The 25,470-nt window shown below is 44.6% G+C and overlaps 1 protein-coding gene and 1 pseudogene across 3 annotated transcripts; one reads left to right on the plus strand and one right to left on the minus strand.

Annotated features, from left to right (window-relative positions):
• Positions 1–24,978, plus strand: UBR7 (ubiquitin protein ligase E3 component n-recognin 7). Of its 3 annotated transcripts, NM_001257430.1 has the most exon segments (11): positions 1–194; positions 2,558–2,691; positions 3,055–3,115; positions 4,450–4,545; positions 7,620–7,673; positions 7,871–7,976; positions 11,491–11,699; positions 12,178–12,327; positions 13,248–13,410; positions 16,280–16,341; positions 22,708–24,978. In NM_001257430.1, coding segments are annotated over 11 exon segments (1,278 nt in total). In that variant the 5' UTR covers positions 1–44; the 3' UTR covers positions 22,801–24,978.
• LOC106999551 (large ribosomal subunit protein eL20 pseudogene) lies at positions 17,429–18,208 on the minus strand (annotated as a pseudogene).
• Positions 24,979–25,470: the final 492 nt, after the last annotated feature.

The raw sequence follows: 25,470 nt of genomic DNA on the forward strand, positions 1-25,470 counted from the left end.
CCGCCTCCGCCGGGGCCGAGCCGCGGTTCGGGTGACAGTTGAGGATGGCCGGAGCCGAGGGCTCCGCTGGGCGGCAGTCGGAGCTGGAGCCCGTGGTATCGTTGGTCGACGTCCTCGAGGAGGACGAGGAGCTGGAGAATGAGGCGTGTGCTGTCCTGGGCGGCAGCGACTCCGAGAAGTGCTCCTACTCGCAGGTGGGCACGCGGCCCGGGCCTTGTCTCCCGCGGCTCCCGCCGAACCTCCCCTTCCCGGCCCGGCTGTCCCTATTCCCGCCTGCCGCAGTCGTCTCCCCAGTGGTGGTCCGGGGCCGCCGTTAGTCTGCCGCTTCCTTACCCCAAGCCCACCCTTCCCTTTTATCCCCAACCTCCTGGGCCCCCTTCAGCCTGTGTCCAGCAGGGGCCCCCATCTCCCCTCTCTCTAACTCTGTCCGGCCAGCCAGGAAGGACCCTGGAGCAGCTGCTCTGTCCGTCCTCTCCAGCCTCGTCCTGGTGCACCACTGCTTTTCACGAAACCAGCCCGCGACCTCTCAGATCCAGACATCTTTGTCCCTGCTTTTCCCATCCTAAGATTATTTATTTATTTATTAGGGACCAAATGGGAGACGTCAGGTTAAAGAGATTTTCAAATCCATAGGGATTTGCGGTGAGCTCCTTGACAGCTAGTTCCTCTGCAATTTAGTTTGACAAGTGCTAGCTAGTACTTTTTCTTTCTTTTTTTGGCAAAATGGAGCAAGTACCCATGTCTGTCTGCAGTCTGCCCTCCTCCCCTGGAAATAGACCGGAAACAGAACAGCAAGTGGCTCTGGCAAGGGAGGGGAGAGAGGAGAAAAGGATCTATTTGGCATTTGGAAGACGTTGTGAGTGAGCAAGTGTTTGAGGGGGTGTGATGTGTTTAGTGACTCACCCTATACTTCGAGGCACAAAAATGGAAAAGGATGGGTAGGAAGAAGACTGACAAAGGATAAGAACTGGCAGGAAGAAGGGTTACCGAGGCAGAGGGGTGGATTGGAACACTGGGGAGATGAGGGGAGAGACTTGCATTCATTATGTGGTATGAACTGAGGTCATAATACCAGTTCTCGTTGTTGACCAAGTTTAGTTTACACTGCAAAGTGCTAGATTGTTGAATAAACCTGGTATCCAGACATAGCCCCAGGTATTTTAAAACCTTTGGTCACCACTAAAACAATTTTTCGCCTGCTTTCCTTAAAAAAAAAAAAAAAGTTCTAAGTCTGTATGTAAACTATTTTTGAAGTGTAGTTACCTTTATAAAATGGATTCCCTTAATGTTTTCTTTTTATTGTGGTAAAAAAAAAATATGGAAATTTGCACAAATCATGTACACAGCTTGAAAGGAAAGTGTGCATGTTCCCACCACCCAGATCAACAAATAGAACATTAGGAGTGCAAAAGGCTTATTGGAAAAGAACTTTAAAAAAAAGAGAAAAGAAAGAAATAGAATTTTACTGGCATCCCGGAAGCCTCCTTGTCTATTCTTCCTCCTTCCTAGAGGAAGGTAACTATACCTATTGTACATATTCACTTTTTTTTTTTTTTTTGAGATGGAATTTCACTCTTGCCACCCAGGCTGGAGTGCAATGTCATGATCTTGGCTCACCGCAACCTCCACCTCCCGGGTTCAAGCGATTCTCCTGTCTCAGCCTCCCGAGTAGCTGGGATTACAGATGCCCGCCACCACGGCCAGCTAATTTTTATATTTTTAGTAGATGGGGTTTTTTAGAGATGGGGTTTCACCACGCTGACCAGGCTGGTCTTGAACTCGTGACCTGAGGTGATCTGCCCACCTTGGCCTCCCAAAGGGCTGGGATTACAGGCGTGAGCACTGCACCCAGCCTACATATTCACTTTTTAACATTTTGTCACATCTCCTTTTCTACTTAAAATTTGTTGTTTTAAAATTTTGAACTATTTAAAAATAAGTTGCAGACATGATGACACTATACCTCTAAATACTTCAGCATGCATCTCCTAAAAATCAAAGAGATTCTTTGCATGTGTTGATTCTCTCTTTGGTGGATTTACAAACATTTTCCAGGATGAAAGTGTGATATTACTTACATAAACCTATACATATGCTCCTGTGTTTTCACCTGTTAAAATGATTAAACAGATTCATTTATTCACAGCCGACTGACAAATTCAGACATCCTATCACTTTAAGAAAGGAGTGCTAACTTGTGTCATGGCTAATGCTTGTAATCCCAGAACTTTGGAAGGCCAAGGCAGAGAACTGCTTGAGCCCAGGAGTTTGAGACAAGCCTGGGCAACATAGCAAGACCTCGTCTCTGCAAAAAATAAATAAATTAGGAAGAAAGAAAAAAGTGCTTGCATGAAAAGCACTAGTATAAAAATGAAACATGCAACACAACTGTGTTTTGGTTGATGCTCTGCTGTGTAAACTTTTTAGTCTTAATGGTTTTTACAGAAAGATCTTGACCACAGATAATCTGATTTTAATTATTTTTCAGTTCCTAGTGTGGGTATTAGGTAAGCCATGCTATTACATTAATTCTCTTTTCCATTTTGGGGGCTTTTAGGGCTCAGTAAAGAGGCAAGCACTATATGCCTGTAGTACCTGCACCCCAGAGGGAGAAGAACCAGCAGGAATTTGTTTAGCTTGCAGTTATGAATGTCATGGAAGTCACAAACTATTTGAGCTATACACAAAAAGGTAAACATAGTCAGAGATTGTTACTAAATGCTTTTGAAGTGTAGATTCTGTCCCATCTACACTTTTTCCTTATCATGTTTTTTCATGCAAAGCTGTTGTACAGTAGTGAAATTTCATGTAATTATTTTATATAATTGGAGTTTCCAGAGCCTTTAAAAACATAATATGGTACAAACTCAAACTACTCATCTTTCTCTACCATCATTTTACTTGTGTGTGTTTGTGTGTATGTGATATAAATATTTGCTTCTGTACATATTAATTTCCAGAATTGTGAAGTCTTATGTGCTTGAATGCTTGAAGAAATTTTAAATTGGATTTTGTAAAAAGAAAAATAAAATTGTTATTTCCTCCTTTTTTCAGAAATTTTCGTTGTGATTGTGGAAACAGCAAGTTTAAAACTTTGGAATGCAAATTACTTCCTGTAAGTAAACACTGTAACTATAAATGCAGTTAGAGCAGCTGGGGTTAATATTTGCCAGAGGGGGTAAAAAACAAATACCTGTATTTTCCAAAAAAGAAGTTCTTATGCTTATTCTTTGCAGATGGCCATTTCATTTTTTACTTTGTTGGAAAAACTATATAAACTGTTGAGAGCCTACAAGATAGATGGTAATTAATATGAAAGGTTTGGGGAAGAGATGTACTTGAAAGTAATTCAGGTTTAATTATATTGGTTGTACTTATTCTCTGAGGCTTTTAAAGCAAAGGATATGACTTAAAAACAATAAACAGGGTCAGGAGATCGAGACCATCCTGGCCAACACGGTGAAACCCTGTCTCTACTAAAAATACAAAAATTAGCTGGGCATGGTGGCACCCAGTCACCTACTCGGTCAGCTACTTGGGAGGCTGAGGCAGGAGAATTGCTTGAACCCAGGAGGTAGAGGTTGCAGTGAGCTGAGATTGCACCACTGCACTCCAGCCTGGCAACAGAGCAAGACTCCATCTCAAAACGAAAACAATAAATAGACTGGCACAGTGGCTCACACCTGTAATCCTAGCATTTTGGGAGGCCGAGGGGGGCAGATCACTTGAGGTTAGGAGTTCGAAACCAGCTTGACCATCATGGTGAAATGCTCCCGCCACTAAAAATACAAAAAATTATCTGGGCATGGTGGTGTGTGCCTGTAATCCTAGCTACTCGGGAGGCTGAAGCATGAGAATCGCTTGAACCCAGGAGGCGGAGGTTTCTGTTACCCAAGATTGTGCCACCGCACTCCAGCCTGGGAGACAGAGCGAGACTCCATCTCAAAAAAAAAAAAAAAAGAAAAGAAAAAGAAAAACCAATAAATAAGGCCGGGCGTGGTGACTCACACGTGTAATCCCAACACTTTGGGAGGCCTACGTGGGAGAATGGCTTGAACCCAGACCAGCCTGGGCATCGTAGTGAGACCCCATCTCTATCAAAAAGGAAAAAGAAGTACCTTGAAATTCCAGGCCAATGTCAGTTCACATAGATTGATAATTAATATTTATGATTAACTTTTATCTCCACTTTACTGAATAGGTGTATTTAATTTCTCCTAATTACCACCAAAAAAAACAAAAACAAACACAAAATTTTATTTTTTCCCTGTATCCTGAAAAAAGTATCCCTTTAGTAGTAGTGAGGTTTTTTTTTCCTACTTTGAAAGTTAAAGATCAGCCTCTTGGGGGAAATAATGTGGAAATGTATTGAATGTATTAATTTTATAATGTGTGAAATTATAGTTAAAATTAGACCATATTATTATTGAAATCAATATTATATTTCAGGACAAAGCAAAGGTAAATTCTGGCAATAAGTACAATGACAACTTTTTTGGATTGTACTGCATTTGCAAGAGACCTTATCCTGATCCTGAAGACGAGGTAAGAGAATTGGAAGTTAAACCTGGGAGTGTGTCCCCTCTAGCCTTGATTCCTCAACTGCTTGTCATATCTGAGCCTCTGGCTCTTCGGGAGGCAGTGCGGGATGGTGAAAGGGTTCTAGATTTATCTTTTCTTATGAATCTGGGTCGGATCTATAATTGGTACACATCTCAACCGTTCTTTCCATTTTTACATCATAAGAATGAAATATTGCACTTTGGGAGGCTGAGACGGGCGGATCATGAGGTCAAGAGATCCAGACCATCCTGGCTAACACAGTGAAACCCCGTCTCTACTAAAAAAATACAAAAACTAGCCGGGCAAGGTGGCGGGCGCCTGTAGTCCCAGCTACTCGGGAGGCTGAGGCAGGAGAATGGTGTAAACCCGGGAGTCGGAGCTTGCAGTGAGCTGAGATCCGGCCACTGCACTCCAGCCTGGGCTACAGAGCGAGACTCCGTCTCAAAAAAAAGAAAAAAAAAAAAAAAAGAATGAAATATTGGAGAGGACTTTCCCAAAGCCAGAGCTTCTTCCCTTCCTCTCCTTCCCTGACTGCCTCCCCCTGCCCCCTAACACTTTCTAAGAAATGACCTTCAATTTCTTCTGTCTCTCTACGGAAAGAAATGGGGTATACAAACAGCATCCTCTTAAAAATGTCGGCCGGGCGCCGTGGCTCAAGCCTGTAATCCCAGCACTTTGGGAGGCCGAGGCGGGCGGATCACAAGGTCAGGGGATCGAGACCACAGTGAAACCCCGTCTCTACTAAAAATACAAAAAATTAGCCGGGTGCGGTGGCGGGCGCCTGTAGTCCCAGCTACTCGGGAGGCTGAGGCAGGAGAATGGCGGGAACCCGGGAGGCGGAGCTTGCAGTGAGCCGAGATCGCGCCACTGCACTCCAGCCTGGGCAACAGCGTGAGACTCCGTCTCAAAAAAAAAAAAGAAAAAAAAAAAAAAAAAAAGAAAGTCAATGAGAAATATATGCAAAATTCAAAACGAGTTCTTCCTCACTCCTGCACCTCTTACCTCCCAAGCCTAACCACTGTTAACACTTTTGGTGTGTGTATTTTTAGGTCTTTTTCTGTGCACATTAAAGTGTTTTGAGTGAATGTGTGTTTCAATGTGTAATTTCCTTTCCATTAACCGAAGTGAAAATTCTGTACACTCACTTCTGCAGCTGGTTTTTCTCACCAGTATATCATAGACATTCTTTCATGTCAGCAAACACACTTACCCCATTCTAACTGCTGCAGAGTATCCTATAACTTCATATGCCATAAGTTAGTCAACCGAATTGTTCTTCTACAGCAGAATGGCATTATCTAATTTTTCAATATTATAAAGAAAGCTAGAGTGAACATCCTTATACAGTAATACAACTGAGTATACTCCAAGTATTTATGTAGAATGGATCAGTAGAATTGACAGATCAAAGTGTATTTGTGGTGTTTAAAATTGTGATTGGCCGGGCACTGTGGCTCATGCCTGTAGTCCTGGCTACTCGGGAGGCTGAAACACAAGAATCACTTGAACCCATGGGGCAGAGGTTGCAGTGAGCCGGGATTGCGGCACTGCACTTCAGCCTGGGTGACGGAGCGAGACTCTGTCTCAAAAAATAATAATCATAATAAATAATAAAATTGTGATCATATCTGCCAAAAAAGTTGAACCAGCAACAGTATATGATAATGTTTTTTCCCCAACACTTTTGTCAACCCTGAATATTACCAGTTCTTGGAAATTTTGCCATTTTGATAAATGAAGAATAGTATCTTAAATTTTTTTTCTTTCCCTGATGATAAGTGAGATTATGCATCTTTTCATGAGTTCGTTGGACATCCGTAATAACCTTCCCTCTGAATTGTCCTTTCATATCCTCAGCCCATGTTTTGATTGGTTTGGGTTTTGTTTGGGTATTTACTGATTTGAAAGAGTACTTTTTGTCTTTAGAGATATTAGCCTTCTGCCTTCTTCCTTGTTTTCTAATTGCGTTCGAACTATAATTATTAAACCAAATTATGTACAGGGACAGATTGAAGTTCTCTGAGTTAGCAAAAATAAAATCTTAAAACTGAAATTTTTTTTCTTTCTTTTTTTTAAGACGGAGTCTCGCTCTGTCACCCAGGCTGGAGTACAGTAGCGTGATCTCGGCTCACTGCATCCTCTGCCTCCTGGGTTCAAGCGATTCTCCTGCCTCAGCCTCCTGAGTAGCTGGGATTACGGGCACCTGCCACCATGCCTGGCTGATTTTTGTATTTTTAGTAGAGACAGGGTTTCACCACGTTGGCCAGGCTGGTCTCAACCTCCTGACCTCAGGCGATCCGCCCACCTTGGCCTCCCAAAGTGCTGGGATTACAGGCGTGAGCCACCGTGCCCGGCCAAAACTGGATATTTTAAGGCATGTAGTAAAGTGTTACAGCTCCTTCTGTTCCACAATATGTGCTTTTTTTTTTCCCTTTAAGAAGCCTACAATAGGAAAAGGACAGAACAACATTGGGATGTTAATTAACAGTTATGAGAGCCTGGGAATAAAAGAAAGTCATCTCCCAAATAGTCTATGTTCTTTGGTATATTATTTTCCTAGGGCCAGCATTTAATTATTTAATTTATTCAAATTAGAGGAGTTATCTATCAAGAGGGTTTTCCTGACATTTACTTTTCAGTGTACTTGGCAGGATGGTTTTTCTGCAGCAGAAAAGCATTGTCTAATTTTTCAATATCATAAAGAAGGCTGGAGTGACCATCCTATACAGTAATACAACTGAGTATTGTATTAAAGGATGGTGTGGTAAAAAGTCCCAGTTGTCACTGTCTGCATCGGTCCATTCACATTACTTGCCTGGGCCTGAGTTTTGTATAAAATGGGAATGCCCTCCTTGTCTACACCGTTTTGTGAGAATCAGATATTAAGTAACTGATGTGAAAGAGCTTTGAGATTGTAGAGGGCTTATCTCAATGTAAGCCTTTGGAACACCAGTTCATGTGGAACGAATATTTAGTATCTTATTCTACTGCGTGCCAGGTTACTTCCATGTTCCCGAATTCAGTGTACTCCTTAACAAACTGCTTTTCTCTGCTAGATTCCAGATGAGATGATCCAGTGTGTGGTCTGTGAAGACTGGTTCCATGGAAGGGTAAGGAAAATGTTCTACCTTTTGAAACCATTGTCATCACAAAGAGATAAAGGTTATATTTTACATTATAATTACTCTTCTAAAAATAAATTCTAGTGATATGATCAGTGTATTATTACAGTATTTATTTGTAAAATAATGGGCATTTTGGACAGTGTGGCAATCACAAGAAAATTTTTGGTGTTCTGTATTCACAGCATCTTGGTGCCATTCCCCCCGAGAGTGGGGATTTTCAAGAGATGGTATGCCAGGCCTGCATGAAACGTTGTTCCTTTTTGTGGGCTTATGCTGCGCAATTGGCAGGTAGGTATCTTTGTGAAGTTGCTGTGCCATAAACTTGTGCTTGTGAAATTTGTGTGTTCGATTCAGAATTTTTAGCAACTATTTTTAACTCTGTGGTTATAAAATAGTATATGTTCTGGCCAGGCACGATGGCTCACTAATCCCAGGACTTTGGGAGGCCAAGACAGGTGCATTACCTGAGGTCAGGAGTTTGAGACCAGCCTGGCCAACATGGCGAAACCCCGTCTCTATTAAAAATGCAAAAATTAACCGGGCATCATGGCACGTGCCTGTAATCCCAGCTACTCAGGAGGCTGAGGCAGGAGAATCGCTCGAACCCAGGAGGCAGAGGTTGCAGTGAGCTGAGATCATGCCACTGCACTCCAGCCTAGGCAACAGAACGAGACTCCATCTCAAAAACAAAAAAACCAAAAAATAGTATGTGTTCTTTCTCCGCAAGGTGCATAGATTGGTTGGGACACTACCAAAAACAAATTTATACTTAAATGATATGATGCAGAATATTGATGAGACCAGAGTTAGAGAAAATGGAGGAGGCAGTTTTCAAATGGATTTTGAAAGATACATAGAACTGAAATAAGTTGTTAATTATAACACATGGTATCGGTTGGCGAGGGGGTGGTGTCTTAGTCTATCTGGGGTGCTAGAACAAAATACTTTAGGCTGGGTAATTTATAAACAATAGACGGATATTTCTCACAGTTCTGGAGGCTGGGAAGTCCAAAATTCAGGTGCCTGCAGAGTCAGTGGTTTGGTTGAGTGCCCATTCCTCACAGATGGAGCCTTTTATGTGTCCGTACCTGTTAAAAGGGGCAAACAAGCTCGCTTGGGCCTGTTTCATAAGTCCAAGCCCTCATGAATGGGATTAGTGCCCTTATAAAAGTGGACTGCAGGCACACGCTACCACGCCCTGCTAATTTTGTATTTTCTGTGGAGACAGTGTTTCGCCATGTTGCCCAGGCTGGTCTTGAACCCCTGAGCTCAAGTGATCCACTCATCTTGGCTTCCCAGAGTGCTGGGATTACAGGCATGAGCCACCATGCCCAGCCTATCTGGTGCTTTTATTATACACTAAGAAATTAAAACAACTAATTAATGAATGGTCCTGAGGCATTAAATGTCTTACTGGTAATGCTTTATGTGTTTCTTAATATATTTTTAAGGTGGCAGTTAAACTCATAGTATCTGCTGCTTTGGCTTCATAATTTCTTGCCCTTCTCATCTTTAGAGATCAGTTCACTGTACAAACCATGAGCAGCATAGCTGTACCTCCAGTCTCATGTTTTTCTGTCTTTTTTTTTTTTTTTTTTTTGAGACAACGTCTGGCTGTGTTATCCACGCTGGAGTGCAGGGGTGCTATCTCGGCTCACTGCAACCTCGCCCCCTGGGTTCAAGCGATTCTTGTGATGTGGCTTCCAGAGTAGCTAGGACTACAGGCACATGCCACCACACCTGGCAAATTTTTGTATTTTTAGTGGAGTCAAGGCTTTACTGTGTTGGCCAGGCTAGTCTCAAACTCCTGATGTCAAGTGATCCACCCATCTCGGTCTCCCAAAGTGCTGGGATTATAGGCGTGAGCCACCACGCCTGGCCAGTTTGCCTCAGAGTTCTTAAGTGCTGCTCCCTTTCTGTTCATACCCTTTCCAGTGATCTCTCTCACTGTCCACAAATACTGAACCTATCTATGTATAGTTCTTACTCGTTGGGTTTTTTTTTTTTAAGACGGAGTCTTGCTCTGTTGCCCAGGCTGGAGTGCAGTAGCACAATCTCGGCTCACCGTAACCTATGCCTCTTGGGTTCAGGCAATTCTCCTGCCTCAGCCTCCCAAGTAGCTGGGATTACAGGCATGCGCCAGCATGTGTAGCTAATTCTTCTGTTTTTAGTAGAGAAGGGGTTTCACCATGTTGGCCAGCCTGGTCTTGAACTCCTGACCTCAGGTGATCCACCTGTCTTGGCCTCCCAAAGTGCTGGGATTACAGGTGTGAGCCACCATACCCAGCTTAATTGGGTTTTTTAAATTGATCTCCTGCCTCTCCCTTCATTTCCTCTCCCGTCAGCAGATGGCTTCATCTCCTATTACATTGAAATGCTGGCATCCAATGTGAGCTCCCCTATCGTTTCTCTTCTCTGTCTCAGAGTATATGTGCTGCTACACCCATCATTTTTTTATTTCTTCCTCCCATAAAGAAAAGCTGTTTTTAAAAAAGTACCCTTCTGTCTGTGTTTACAGTTTAATCTCTTCCTCCTACTTCTTGTATTATTCTGTCTCTAACAAGTACAGTACATTATTTTCTCCTTTATGTGTAAAGTGCTTAAGCAGTGATTGATATTTTCAAATAAACTGTTCAATTATTTGAATTCTTTGGGTTAGACAGACATAACCTAAAGAAGCATTAGTATTTTCTTTCTCAGTATTTCGGAGACTATGGTGGACTAATCTCTTTTTCCAGATTCTGAAATATTTTAAAACCAGAAAAAGCGATTTTAGGTCAGATGTGGTGGCTCATGCCTGTAATCCCAGCACTTAGGGAGGCCGAGGCGGGCGGATCACCTGAGGTCAGGAGTTTGAGACCAGCCTGACCAACATGGAGAAACCCCGTCTCTACTAAAAATAAAAAATAGCCAGGCATGGTGGTGCATGCTTGTAATCCCAGCTACTCAGGGGGCTGAGGCAGGAGAATTGCCTGAACCCAGGAGGTGGAGGTTGCAGTGAGCCAAGATTGCGTCATTGCACTCCAGCCTGGGCAACAAGAGCAAAACTCCATCTTAAAAAAAAAAAAAAAAAAAAAGCAAAAGCTATTGTATGCCTGACGTGGTGGCTCACACCTGTAATCGCAGCACTTTGCGAGGTTGAGGCAGGCAGATCACTTGACATCAGGGGTTCGAGACCAGCCTGGCCAACATGGCGAAACTGTGTCTCTACTAAAAATACAAAAAATTAGCCAGTCATAGTGGCACGCACCTGTAGTCCCAGCTACTCGGGTGTCTGAGGCATGAGAATTGCTTGAACCTGGGAGACAGAGGTTGCAGTGAGTCAAGACCATGCCACTGCACTCTAGCATGGGTGACAGAGTGAGAATCTGTCTGTAAAAAAAAAAATAACAGGCCGGGCGCGGTGGCTCAAGCCTGTAATCCCAGGACTTTGGGAGGCCGAGACGGGCGGATCATGAGGTCAGGAGATCGAGACCATCCTGGCTAATGCGGTGAAACCCCGTCTCTACTAAAAAATACAAAAAACTAGCCGGGCGAGGTGGCGGCGCCTGTAGTCCCAGCTACTTGGGAGGCTGAGGCAGGAGAATGGCGTAAACCCGGGAGGCGGAGCTTGCAGTGAGTTGAGATCCGGCCACTGCACTCCAACCTGGGCGACAGAGCAAGACTCCGTCTCAAAAAAAAAAAATTAAAAAAAAAAATAATAATAGAATAAGTGATTGCATTGTCTGTTGGGATTTTATTGTCTGTTAGGTCAGTGGATATGTGTGTATGTGTTTTTCTTTTTTTTTCTTTGAACCCACAGTAACCAAAATATCCACTGAGGATGATGGATTGGTGCGGAACATTGATGGAATAGGTGATCAGGAAGTTATTAAAGCTGAAAATGGAGAGCATCAAGATAGTACCCTCAAAGAGGATGTTCCAGAACAGGGAAAGGATGATGTCCAGGAGGTTAAAGCAGAGCAGAACAGTGAACCATGTGCTAGCTCTAGTTCTGAATCTGATCTCCAGGTAATATGTGAAGTACAAGCCATCAAGAAATAAGACTGGGCCAGGTGCAGTGGCTCGTGCCCATAATCCCAGCACTTTGGGAGGCCAAGGCAGGCAGATCACCTGAGGTCACGGGTTTGAGACCAGCCTTGGCAACATGGTTAAACCTCATCTCTACTAAAATTACAAAAACTAGCCGGGCATGGTGGCACTTGCCTGTAATCCCAGCTACTCAGGAGGCTGAGGCAGGAGAATTGCTTGAACCCAGGAGGCGGAGGTTACAGTGATCCGAGATCATGCCACTGCACTGTAGCCTGGGCGACAGAACAAGATTCCGTCTCAACAAAAAAGAAAGAAAACTGAAGCGGAATTAATTCTGTAAACTTATGGCTTTGGATTTCAATTTTATCCTTTGCCTAAAGAAATCTCTTTACAAAATCTAAACTATGAAAACTATGGTAGTTTAAAAAACATGCTTCAAAACTTAATTTTATTTCAGACAGTGTTTAAGAATGAAAGCCTCAACGCAGAATCAAAATCTGGCTGCAGACTTCAGGAGCTTAAGGCTAAGCAGTTTATAAAGAAGGACACTGCCACCTATTGGCCCCTGAACTGGCGGAGCAAGTTGTGTACCTGCCAGGACTGTATGGTGAAGTATCTGATTAATTTCAGTGTTAGCATGTTTTGTGTACTGTGCCCCAAAATAAGGACACCTGGGAAAAACATTCAGTTTTTGTACCAGAGGAAGAAAGGAAAATAAAAAGAGCACCTGAACAGTATATTTATGGAATTAATGTTTAGGAGACCCTCAAAATTTTTACATTAAGCAAATTTATGACATAGTACTTACAGTTGGAATGTTTGTGGAAGAAATGGATAATTATGCAGTATTTTAAATTTACTTATTTTAATTTTAGTTTACTTATCTTTAGGCAAATAGCAGTTCTTTGTTATATCAAAAAGTTGCTTGGAAACACTGGTTGAAAGTTACAGTAAATTGGCCAGGTGTGATGGCTCACGCATGTAATCCCAGCACTTTGGGAGGCCAAGTTGGGTGGATCACCTGAGGTCAGGAGTTTGAGACCAGCCTGACCAACATAGTGAAATCCTGTCTGTACTAAAAATACAAAATTGGCTGGGCATGGTGGCACATGCTTGTAATCCCAGCTCCTTGGGAGGCCAAGGCAGGAGAATCGCTTGAACCCGAAAGGTAGAGGTTGCAAGGAGCCGGAATGGTGCCATTGCACTCCAGCCTGGGCAAGAAGAGTGAAACTCCGTCTCACAAAAAAAAAAAAAAAAAGAAAAAGAAAAAAAAGAAAGTTACAGTAAATCAGTGATTTTTAAATAAAGATCTCATAGACTCTATGACATCTGGGAAATTGGGAGAATGCTGACAGAAATTTGGGCAAAAAGAATAAATCCTTCTAGCAATTCTGTGTTAAGGGGTTCCAGTTTTTCTAGGTCTTAATATTTAAAAAATAACATTTTTAGTGATTCTGATGACACTGACTTTCTGAGAATGATAAACAATTCTAATGGGGAAACTGTTTTTGTTTTTTTTTTCTAAAGAAAATGTATGGAGATCTGGATGTCTTGTTCCTGACAGATGAATACGACACAGTTCTGGCTTATGAAAACAAAGGCAAGATTGCCCAGGCCACTGACAGGAGCGATCCCCTAATGGATACCCTTAGCAGCATGAATAGAGTCCAGCAAGTGGAACTCATTTGTGGTAAATACTCTGTGTGTGTGTGTGTGTGTGTGTGTGTGTGTGTGTGTGTGTGTGTGTGTGTGTGAAAATTCATAGTTTCTTTCACTATGTAAAAAACTATAAAGGGGGCAATAAACACCTATATTTTTAATTTAATTCAAAGAATTAAAATTGTGAATTGTAGATCATTGCTTGATTTTCATATTGGTGGGTATTCAGCTGCTGTTACCATTGAAGCAGAGTTACATGCTGGAATAATTACATGCTTGAGAAACCACAACATACACTATTCTGATAAAAGGTAGATGGATGAATAAAATTTTTCCATCCATTGAAACAATTTTTTGGACATTATGTGTCATCTTTTTGAGCAAGGCATGTCACCATTTTGACAGTTCTTGAGGTTGCTTCAGTGGTTCACAGGAAACCACTAGAGGAGAAAATACCCCCAAACCCTTGATTGAAGGCTTTTACATCCCCCCACCACTACCCAGGGGCAGCATGCCAAACTTAGTGATTTCTATCCCAGCCATTTCCACCTGGATGCCACCACTTTTATGTGTCTTTTATGACCTCAATCATTTCTGTCTTTTATTATTTATTTATTTATTTTGAGACAGGGTCTTGCTCTGTTGCCCAGGCTAGAGTGCAGTGGTGCATTCTCGGCTCACTGCAACCTCTGCCGCCCGGGCTCAAGTGATTCTCCTGCCTCAGTCTCTGAAGTAGCTGTTGACTACAGACGCATGCCACTGTGCCCCACTAATTTTTTTTTTTGAGATGGAGTCTCACTGTGTCACCCAGGCTGGAGTGCAGTGGCACGATCTCGGCTCACTGCAACCTCTGCCTTCTGGGTTCAAGTGATTCTCCTGCCTCAGCCTCCCAAGTAGCTGGGATTACAGGCGCCCGCCACCATGCCTGGCTAATTTACTTTGTATTTTTAGTAGAGACGAGGTTTCATCATGTTGGCCAAGCTGGTTTCAACCTCCTGACCTCAGGTGATCTACCCGCTTTGGCCTCCCAAAGTGCTGGGATTACAGGCGTGAGCCACCATGCCCGGTCCCCACTAATTTTTGTATTTTTAGTAGAGTCAGGGTTTCACCATGTCACCCAGGCTGGTGTTGAACTCCCGAGCTGAGGTGATCTGCCTGCCTCGGCCTCCCAAAATGCTAGGATTACAGGTTCAAGCCACTGCACCTTGTCTTTTATAACTGTTAATTTCTTTTTGCCTTTATTAGAGTAAACACTTTCAAGGATAGAGGCTGCACCTAAAAGATTTTTGTAGCCCTCAAGGTACCTTGTACATAATGTAAACTGAGTCAGTTTGTGTGGGCTGGGCGTGATGGCTCATGCCTGTAACCCCAGCACTTTGGGAGGCCAAGGCAGGTGGAACACCTGAGGTCAGGAGTTCGAGACCAGCCTGGCTGACATGGTGAAACCCCGTCTCTACTAAAAACACAAAAAAGTAGGCAGGCATGGTGGTGCGTGCCTGTAGTCCCAGCTACTCAGGAGGCAGACATGAGAATCACTTCAACCTGGGAGGCAGAGACTGCAGTGAGCCGAGATCGTGCCACTGCATTCCAGCCTGGGTGACAGAGTGAGACTCCATCTCATAAAATAAAATAAAATATTCAACAAGTCCATGGTTATTTCAGCTACCAGAATTCCAGAGAAAGAGGAAGCCCTTTTAAAAATTCTTAATCTTTATGGGATTAGAATATCTCTGCTTGTTGTGCTTTTTTTTTTTTTTTTTTGAGACAGAGTCTCGTTCTGTCGCCCAGGCTGGAGTGCAGTGGCGCGATCTCAGCTCACTGCAAGCTCCGCCTCCTGGGTTCACGCCATTCTCCTGCCTCAGCCTCCTGAGTAGCTGGGACTATAGGCGCCCGCCACTGCGCCCGGCTAATTTTTTGCATTTTTTTTTAGTAGAGACGGGGTTTCACCGTGGTCTCGATCTCCTGACCTTGTGATCCGCCCATCTCGGCCTCCCAAAGTGCTGGGATTACAGGCGTGAGCCACCACGCCCGGCCACTTGTGCTTTTTAAAAATTTTTGCTTTTTATTTTATTTTTATTTTATTTATTTATTTTTTTTGAGACAGAGTCTCACTCTATCACCCAGGCTGGAGTGCAGTGGCGTGATCTCGGCTCACTGTAAACTCTGCCTCCCGGGTTCACGCCATTCTTCTGCTTCAGCCTCTTGAGTAGCTGGGACTACAGGCGCCCACCACTGCGTTTGGCTAATTTTTTGTATTTTTATTAGAGACGAGGTTTCACCGTGTTAGCCAGGATGGTCTCGATCTCCTGACCTCGTGATCCACCCGCCTCGGCCTCCCAAAGTTCTGGGATTACAGGCGTGAGCCACCGCGCCTGGCCGCTTTTTATTTTTTAATGAAAAAGAGTCTCAGATATCAACATGGAGGAAGTGCAGATAATTTGGGAACGAGTTTCTATGCAGCTTTCACTTAAGAAAATTTTTGGCCGGGCGCGGTGGCTCAAGCCTGTAATCCCAGCACTTTGGGAGGCCGAGGCGGGTGGATCACGAGGTCAGGAGATGGAGACTATCCTGGCTAACACGGTGAAACCCCGTCTCTACTAAAAATACAAAAAACTAGCCGGGCGTGGTGGCGGGCGCCTGTAGTCTCAGCTACTCGGGAGGCTGAGGCGGGAGAATGGCATGAACCCGGGAGGCGGAGCTTGCAGTGAGCCGAGATCACGCCACTGCACTCCAGCCTGGGAGACACAGCGAGACTCCGTCTCAAAAAAAAAAAAAAAAAAAAAAAGAAAATTTTTATTTAAACTACATTATTAACAGTCAGGTGTCAATGGCAAAGAATATTTTGTTTTTGAAAGCAAATGGTTTATCTAAATGTAAATACTTTTGTGGTTTTGATTTAGAATACAATGATTTGAAGACTGAACTTAAAGACTATCTCAAGAGATTTGCTGATGAAGGCACGGTATGTTGAGTTAAAGAATTCTAATCATAGCCCTGTAAGTTTTGAATGAAGTGTTTATTTCCTTTGATGATTAAAAATGACTGTGACTGGTGGGGCGCGGCAGCTCACACCCGTAATCCCAGCACTTTGGGAGGCTGAGGTGGGCGGATCACAAGGTCAGGAGTTCAAGACCAGTCTGGCCAATATGGTGAACCCCCATCTCTACTAAAAATACAAAAATTAGCCAGGCGTGCTGACAGGCAACTGTAGTACCAGGTACTCGGGAGGCTGAGGCAGGAGACTCGCTTGAACCCATGAGGTGGAGGTTGTAGTGAGCTGAGATCGCGCCACTGCACTCCAGCCTGGGTGACAGAGCAAGACCCCATCTCAAAAAAAAAGAAAAAATGACTGTGACTTAAGTGGGTACTTGAGAGTTGAATTCAGGGACTATTTTGAGCAAATTGGCAGGCTAAGGGAAATGAGTAAGAGGTAGTAAAACACCAGAGTTACACTGGGAGTCCTCACCAACCCCAGCTGGGCCGGGAGGCATGATGAGAGGACGCGGCCTCTCAGAGAGTACTTGTAGCTTGGCAGAAGATCATTGGAAGGAATCCGCAGTACCGATTCTGCTGGTCCTGACCTTGAAGCATGGATCTTTGGGAGGGGGAGGGGAAAATGGGCAGGAAAAATTAACACCAGACCCATTTTCTGGAATTCTAAGTTCCATAGTTTAGAATAGAAACTGGGCATGGTGGCCAGGTGTGGTGGCTCACTCCTTAATCCCAGCACTTCAGGAGGCTGAGGTGGGCAGATCACCTGAGGTCAGGAGTTTCAACAGCAGCCTGGCCAACATGGTGAAACCTAGTCTCTACAAAAATACACAAATTAGCTGGGTATGAGGGCGGGTGCCTGTAATCCCGGCTACTCCGGAGGCTGAGAGGCAGGAGAATCGCTTGAACCTGGGAGGTGGAGGTTGCAGTAAGTCAAGATTGTGATATTGCACTCCAGCCTGGGTGTCAGAGCAAGACTCCATCTCAAAAAAAAGAAAAAAGAACTGGGCATGGTGGCTTGTACCTGTAGTTCCAGCTACTCGGGAGGCTGTCTTGAGCCCTGCTTTCTTAGAAGATACCATCTCTGTCTACCTACTTTAGGTCGTTTTTTTCTTTTTTTCTTTTCTTTTTTTGTGGGGGGTGGGGGGCATTCCTGAGTTTATTTGGGGCACACCCGGGCGAAGGCCCTGTACCTAGAAGAAGGTGTTGGGCCTCTTGGTGGTGAAGCGTGGCTTGTACTGACGGGTCTGGTGCAGGACCCGGTGGGGCAGCGGAAACTTGATCTTGGAGTCGTGGAACTGCTTGACGGCCGGCAGCACTTGCTGGCTGTGATCTCCTCCACCTTCATGATCTGGATGGAGTGGGCCGGGCGCCCATGTCTCGGTAGCACTGGGTAACAGCACCCGCAGTGGTCAGGTCCTGGTATTCCTGGTACATGTTGTGGGTGCCGCCCCGGGAGTTACAGCGCAGCCAGATGCCGAAGTTCTTGACCCTCAGTGGGGACTTCTCAAACACCTGCCCACAGTAGACAATCTCCCCTGAAGACTTCTTCATCTTCTTTAACTGAGATACGAAGTACCAGAGCGGGACTTGGCGACGACATGATTAGGCGCAAAGATTCGCATGCGGTAGAGGGGCGGTGTGTGGCATTTGGGGGTGGGCAGGCAGCGACCCACCACCTTGTACTGGTAGTGTGTCCGAGGCCTTCATGGCGTCCTCTCCGCGCTCGCCACCACCCGCCAAAGGCTAGGTGGTTTCTTTCTTTGTCATAAATGTGGGAAGAACATTTAACTGCCTGAGTTTCTGGACAGGGTCACAGTGCTGCCGGCTGCCTTTCTGCAAAATGAATTGTAAAGTTAAAAGAGCCTTCTCCTAAATGGTTTTCTCAGGTTTTAGAGACTGTTCTTCACTATCACTGGGAATAGTTCCTACTTCCTTACAGTTCTTTTTTTCTTTTTGAGACGGAGTCTTGCTCTGTCACCCAGGGTGGAGGGCAGTGGCGTGATCTCGCCTCACTGCAACCTCCGCCTCCCAGGTTCACACCATTCTCCTACCTCAGCCTCCCAAGTAGCTGGGACTACAGGCGACCGCCACCTCGCCTGGCTAGTTTTTTGTATTTTTAGTAGAGATGGGGTTTTTAGCCAGGATGGTCTCGATTTCCTGACCTCGTGATCCACCCATCTCGGCCTCCCAAAGTGCTGGGATTACAGGCGTGAGCCACTGCACCCGTCTTTCCCTACAGTTCTCAAAACTTAATGTAGTTATTCTTGTTTCTGTTGCAGAGACTATCCTCTGGTTAATACAGACTCAAGCTTCTTTGGTGCTAGAACTAAGAATGTTCATGGGTGTAATGGGGCATTCTGCCTCAGTGTGGTAACCTCTGTGTGTGGACATTCGAGGTGTTTCAAATAGTGTGCAGGCATGCCCTCTTTTCTTTATTTTATCACACACATATACTTAAAATTACATAAAAGAAAAAGGTAGGCATGTTCTCTTTTTTCATGCACATTGGAGACTTTTACTCAAAGTCTTCACAGGTATCTTAAACATCCGGGTCCTTGTTATCACCAGAGCCACTCTTTAGGAGAGAATGTTTTATCTGACCAGATAATTTAAAAGGTCACAAAAATGTGGTATTTTTGTTGTTTGTTCCATGACATTACTAACCAGATCTTCACAGAAAAAGAAAAAAACCTCAGGTTGCCATAAAGCTTATCTGCTTTGGTTGTATTTGTCCATAGGGATAATGTTAATAAGTTCTAGCTGTTTTAGATGATAGACTGCCTTTTATTTAATGTTTGTATCTAACAAAATAAAAACAAAAAAAAAAAAAAAAAAAACCACTTAGACTGGGTGCAGTGTCTCATGCCTGTAATCCCAGCACTTGGGAGGCTAAGGTGGGAGGATTGCTTGAGCCCAGGAGTTCAAGACTAGCCTGGGCAAGATGATGAGACCCCGCCTCTACAAAAAAAAAAAAAAAAATTTAGCCAGGCATGGTGATGTGTGCCTGTGGTCCCAGCTACTTGGGAGGCTGAGATCGGAGGATCGCTTGAGCCCAGGAATTTGAGGCTCCAATGAGCTATAATCATACCTCCGTACTCCAGCCTGGGTGACAGCACGAGACCCCGTCTCTAAAAAGCAATAATAATTAATAAACCTAAGAACTACAAATTTTCTGAAATAAATTTAAAAACTGATTTTTTATTGAACCCAAGTATTCATTCACTAGCATTTCTCCTCTGCACGTTAGCTGTGGCCATTGGAGGATATCCAGAAACCAAAAGCTGCACAGTCTCATTTGTGTGTTGCTAGGTCTCCTCCTACAGTATCCTTGCTAGAGATACTATTTCCTTTCGCTTACGGGCTTTCTGTGGTTAACGTTTGTAATCCAAGGTAGGGACAGATCCTTCGTTTTGCACCTTGCAAGTATCCTATTTATTAGCATTTTGTTAAGTGTAAATTCCCATGCCATTTAGCCAAGTACATTAGAATTTTGAGCTGCAGTCACTTCAGGCTGTGTTCAGCCTCTGCATTCTGTTAGGGGTTCAGATTCCTCACTGGTTGAGCAGCAGTATTACTGTTGGTGCTTGTGAAACTGGTGTATCAGCTACTGGTCTGAGAAAATTATTCCAAGTTAGCATTGATATTTTGAGTATGTTAGCAGCACTTACTAGGGAATGAGAGGGAAGTTTTCACCTTATACCCCTCTTTCTTTCTTTCTCTTTATCTCTTTCCCATTTTGCTGAAATGCATTCATGTGCTCTCTTTTTCTTTCTCTTTCCTTCACTCTTCTTGTCTCACTGTCCTTCTTTCTGAACAATAAGCATGTGTTACCTTATTAAAAAACAAACATGCTGAGTGTCATGGCTCATACCTATAATCCCAGCATTCTGGGAGGGAGTGGTGGGAGGATCACTTGAGCTCAGAAGTTTGAGACCAGTGTGGGTAATATAGTGAGACCTCGTATCTACACAAAATTTAAAAATTAACCAGGCGTGGACTGGCCGCGGTGGCTCACGCCTATAATCCCAGCACTTTGGGAGGCTGAGGCGGGCGGATCACGAGGTCAGGATATCGAGACCATCCTGGCTAACATGGTGAAACCTCGTCTGTACTAAAAATACAAAAAAAAATTAGCCAGGTGTGGTGGCGGGCACCTGTAGTCCCATCTACTCGGGAGGCTGAGGCAGGAGAGTGGCATGAACCCGGGAGGCAGAGCTTGCAGTGAGCCGAGATTGTGCCACTGTACTCCTGCACTCCTGTACTGCAGCCTGGGCAACAGAGCGAGACTCCATCTCAAAAACAAATAAACAAACAACAACAACAACAAACAATTAGCCAGGTGTGGCGTGCACCCTATAGTCCCAGCTCCTTGGGAGGCTGAGGTGGGAGGTTTGCTTGAGTCAACGAGGTCGAGGCTGCAGTGAACTGTGATTGCGCCACTCCACTCCAGTCTGGGTTGCAGAGGGAGACCCTGTCTCAAAAAATAAATAAACAAACCTGTTTCTGTGATGGCATTAGACAGCTTTCGATGGATCCATTGGCGCAGACTCGCTGTTGGGGTGGGCAGGGACTGCCAGGTTGTCCAGTTGGCTTTTTGTTTTGTTTTGTTTTGTTTATTTTGAGATGGAGTCTCACGCTGTCGCCCAGGCTGGAGTGTAGTGGCACGATCTCGGCTCACTGCGGCCTCCGCCTCCCGGGTACAAGCAATTCTCCTGCCTCAGCCTCCTGAGTAGCAGGGATTACAGGCCCCCGTCACCATGCCTGGCTAATTTTTGTTTTCAGTAGAGACAGGGTTTCGCCATGTTGTCCAGGCTGGTTCTTGAACTCCTGGCCCCAGCAATCTGCTCACCTCGCCCTCCCAAAGTGCTGGGATTACAGGCGTGAACCACTGCACCTAGACCAGTTTGCTTCTTTATTTGTATTTTCCCTTTGTCTTATTTTGTTATTTGTAATATTTTATTTTGCTAATATCATAAACACCTTTGTATGGGACACTAAATCCTTTTTCCAATAAAATAGATAAATTTCCATTTTTATTGCATAAGGTGGATTTATTCAAAGTGCTGCTTCTATAGTATGAGTTTTTTCCCAATTATTTTTCTATGTATATAGCAAATATCTTTAATTTTGGACTCTTAAGTTTGTTTTTTTCATTGATGACAAAGAGGGAAAAGTTTTTTTTTTGAGACAGAGTCTTGCTCTGTCGCCCAGGCTGGAGTGCAGTGGCATGATCTGGGCTCACTGCCAGCTCCGCCTCCTGGGTTCACGCCATTCTCCTGCCTCAGCCTCCCGAGTAGCTGGGACTACAGGCGCCCGCCACCGCGCCCGGCTAATTTTTTGTATTTTTTTAGTAGAGACGGGGTTTCACCGTGTTAGCCAGGATGGTCTTGATCTCCTGACCTCATGTTCCACCCGCCTCAGCCTCCCAAAATGCTGGGATTACAGGCATGAGCCACTGTGCCTGGCCAGAGGGAAAAGCTTTTTAGTTCCTTTTTCTTAACACCTCTGTTGCTGGTAAAGAAAGCACAATCTCCCAGTATAGTACATTTTGTTTTTTGTGGGTGCTTTTGCAGAGCTGGAGGACATTCAGAAACACAGCTGTGGTAAGAGGGTGTGGGCAGTGGTCTGAGGAGGACTTTGGGGTTCTCAGTTTGTGTGCTGCCTCTGCCAATTTCAGCTCATCTTGAGAACTTGCCACGTGCCAGGCAGTGTTTTGTGGGTGTTGTCGCTCATCCAGCCTTCAGTTGACCCTGCTAGATAGGTGCTGCTGTTGCCTCATTTTGTAAAGGGATACTGCAGTAGGGGTCACCCAGCTTGGAACCATTCTGCTGTTGTGCCCAGCTGTGTGGCTCTGAGCAGGTCAGCCCTGTGTGCCTGAGCATCCCTCCTAGAAAATGGAGATGGTGGCCGGGCGCGGTGGCTCAAGCCTGTAATCCCAGCACTTTGGGAGGCCGAAGTGGGTGGGTCATAAGGTCAGGAGTTCGAGACCAGGCTGGACAACATGGTGAAACCTTGTCTTTACTAAAAATACAAAAACTAGCTGGGCATGGTGGTGCGTGCCTGTAATCCCAGCTACTGGGGAGGCTGAGGCAACAGAATGGTTTGAACCCAGGAGGTGGAGGTTGCATGAGCCGAGATCATGCCACTGCACTCCAGCCTGGGTGACAGAGCAAGACTCCATCTCAAAAAAAAACAGAAAATGGAGATGGTATCATTAACTGCACATGAATGTAATTCTTAGCAGTATCATTTGACTTGTTTGTGAATGCTATGGCCTCATAATTGCGATTCTGTTACTTAGTTCTCTTTCATAATCTTTGCTTTTCATCAACAGGTTGTTAAGAGAGAGGACATTCAGCAGTTCTTTGAAGAGTTTCAGTCAAAAAAGAGAAGAAGAGTGGACGGGATGCAGTATTACTGCAGCTAGAGTGGAGTATGAAGCTTCTCATTCAGGCCAATGAAAATGCACTTCCCATTCTTGGAATAAAAGAGGTGTGGTTCACATTCGGCCCCCTTTCAGTCCTCCTCTGTTTGGAGAGGCCTCGCGCTCCCTTCATTCTCTTTAGCTGCAGTAGCCACAGTGTGGATGCTGACGTCACAGCCAGTGTCCTCTGTGACTCAGCTAGTGCAGCTCATTCCACAGACTTCTCCAGTGTACTCCTACTCCAGTGCACCCAGGGTTATTTGCCTAGTTTTTTAAAGTTTGATTTGGTTTTGAGAAAGCAAATTGGTGTCTTGTTTAATGATCTGTTATTTCACTCCCAGAGGTGTGTGTTTTGCCACAGAGCTGTTGCCTCCCAGAACCTCCTCCGCAGGCGTCACGGAAGGCTCTCTTCCTGCCACCTAGAACCCCTGCAGGTCCCCTCGCCCCTATGATCGTGGTGCCTTGGGTCAAAGCTTCCTCAAGCCTGGTCTGCTCCTTCTTTCACATCCCTGTTTTCTGAGGTTTGGTCATAGCTTAGAAAGGATCTTGGGGCTTGTTTTCTCTAGGCCCAACCTCCAGAGTAGCCGGGACTGATGGTTTCTGGTCTGGATGTTTGTCACAGCAGAGAGATTAGCAGGTGATAGGGCTGAGGAAGCAAACCTTTGTTATGAATTTCACTAATACAGTTCAAGTGAAATTTTTGTTCACGATTCTACTGGCACTAGAATTAGAATTTCAGTACTGTAGCGCTCACAGGGCTTCCTGGAGAACATTTGCCAGTATACTAGTCCCTTTTCTGCTGCCTAGAAAACAGACCGGGTCTCACCCCTGTGAAATCTTGGTGGTTTACGAAGTCCTCTGGATTTCTTGATATTATCAGGGATATTCATAAGCATATATCAAAAATGGACCTATTTTGATATTCTATTATGAAAATGTTATTAGAACCCCAATAAATTATTATTTTCCCCCTCGAATCCGTGCTACAGAAAACAGCTCCTGAGTTAGCTTACTTGTAGTAAGCAGGGCAGGGAGCCCTGTTTTGGAAGAGACAGACTGTGGAAGAGATTCCAAACAAGGCCCGAGGCCGCACGAATGCAGAGTTTTGTGTATATAATGTTAACGTCCGCCGCCGCTTCCCTAGCGACATGAGATCTTGTTTTTGAAGATCCTCATGGAAGGTTGTACAGAGCCCCACATTTGAGGGGAAGTCCTTTCAGTTGATATGAGACCTCTTTAACGCCCCTCAGTCTGTGGAGTAAAGGCCTTGTGATACACACAGAGCCCTCAGCTTCTCTCCCTCTGGAGGAACAAGGTCTTTCCTGACAGTCGGAGACACATCTTGATGTATGTTAATAAAAGCATTTCAGGCTGTGGGGCCATCATGTATATTAATACTCCTTATGTGTCCAGCATCCATGTATTCATTTGAGTGCCCAATCCCTGGACGAGATGAACTAGGCCTTATAAAAAGTCAAAGCCTCAAAGAAATGGCACAACCATGTTCTTCAGCACTCAGTCTCTTAATTACAGATCCTCACGAAGGGTGGTAAGTGGAGCTGGAAGCTCTTGTGGCCGTAGGACATGCTGGTGAGCCCTGAGCTGGCCTTGTGCAGAGGGCTCCGTTCAAAGGCTCAGGGTGTCTTTGAGGCTGTTTATCAAGCTTGGGAGCTCTTCCAAGTCTGAGAATGTTTCGAACCCTTTTTGCAAGGTTCCACTACTAGTATACCATCATGTCCAGAAAGCTTTTAATCTTCTCAAATATCTGATGTAACTACCAGAAAGTCCCTTACTTCCTATGACCGATCAGGACCAAGTCTTGGAGGTGATGTGTTACATTACATGCAGCATAATAGTACCAATCAGTTAACCCAACGCTGAAGGGCTTGTTTTATGAAAGGTACTATTCCTTCTTTCACATTAACTGGAAACCTCTTTTTTTACCTGTTGTTCACAACTAGTTTTCTTATCGACTGTATTGGACTGTCTCTTCTTGTAGAGACTGATTTTGGCCAACATATTAATGCATGTTTTATGCAAAACACAAATACGATATTAGTTGCTTTTAAGGAGTTCTGGCATTGTATGTGCATTTTTGTAGAAGTTGTTACTGGACTTATAATTACATACTTAACTCTAATCAGGTTTCTGTAAAATTTAAATAAAACCAATACAAAATCATTGCTTTTCAGATTGTTTTTAGTCATATTTAAGTCTACACAGCCTCCCTCTGCAGGTTATAAGAAAATGCAGGCCGGGCACGGTGGCTCATGCCTATAATCCCAGCACTTTGGGAGGCCGAGGCAGGCAGATCACGAGGTTAGGAGATCGAGACCATCCTGGCTAACACAGTAAAACCCCTTCTCTAATAAAAATACAAAAAATTAGCCGGGCATGGTGGTGGGCGCCTGTAGTCCCCACTACTTGGGAGGCTGAGGCAGGAGAATGGTGTGAACCCGGGAGGTGGAGCTTGCAGTGAGCCGAGATTGCGCCACTGCACTCCAGCCTGGGCAACAGAGTGAGACTCCGTCTCAAAAGAAAAAAAATGCATAGAGCCGGGCATGGAGGTTCATGCCTGTAGTCCCAGCTACTTGGGAGGCTGATGCAGGAGGATTGCTTGAAGCCCAGGAGTTGGAGGCTATAGAGTGCCGTGGTTGCATCTGTGAATAGCCA

This window comes from Macaca mulatta, chromosome 7, assembly GCF_049350105.2.
Source record: "Macaca mulatta isolate MMU2019108-1 chromosome 7, T2T-MMU8v2.0, whole genome shotgun sequence".
In the NCBI taxonomy this organism is placed as follows: domain Eukaryota; kingdom Metazoa; phylum Chordata; class Mammalia; order Primates; family Cercopithecidae; genus Macaca; species Macaca mulatta.

Bases quoted from the DNA above. Each gene is read 5' to 3' on its own strand.
- UBR7 (XM_015144315.3), top strand. From the start codon at position 45: ATGGCCGGAGCCGAGGGCTCCGCTGGGCGGCAGTCGGAGCTGGAGCCC. The intron at 13,411-16,279 runs GTAAATACTCTG...GTTTTGATTTAG, and splicing joins GCAAGTGGAACTCATTTGTG to AATACAATGATTTGAAGACT. The intron at 16,342-22,707 runs GTATGTTGAGTT...TTTCATCAACAG, and splicing joins GATTTGCTGATGAAGGCACG to GTTGTTAAGAGAGAGGACAT.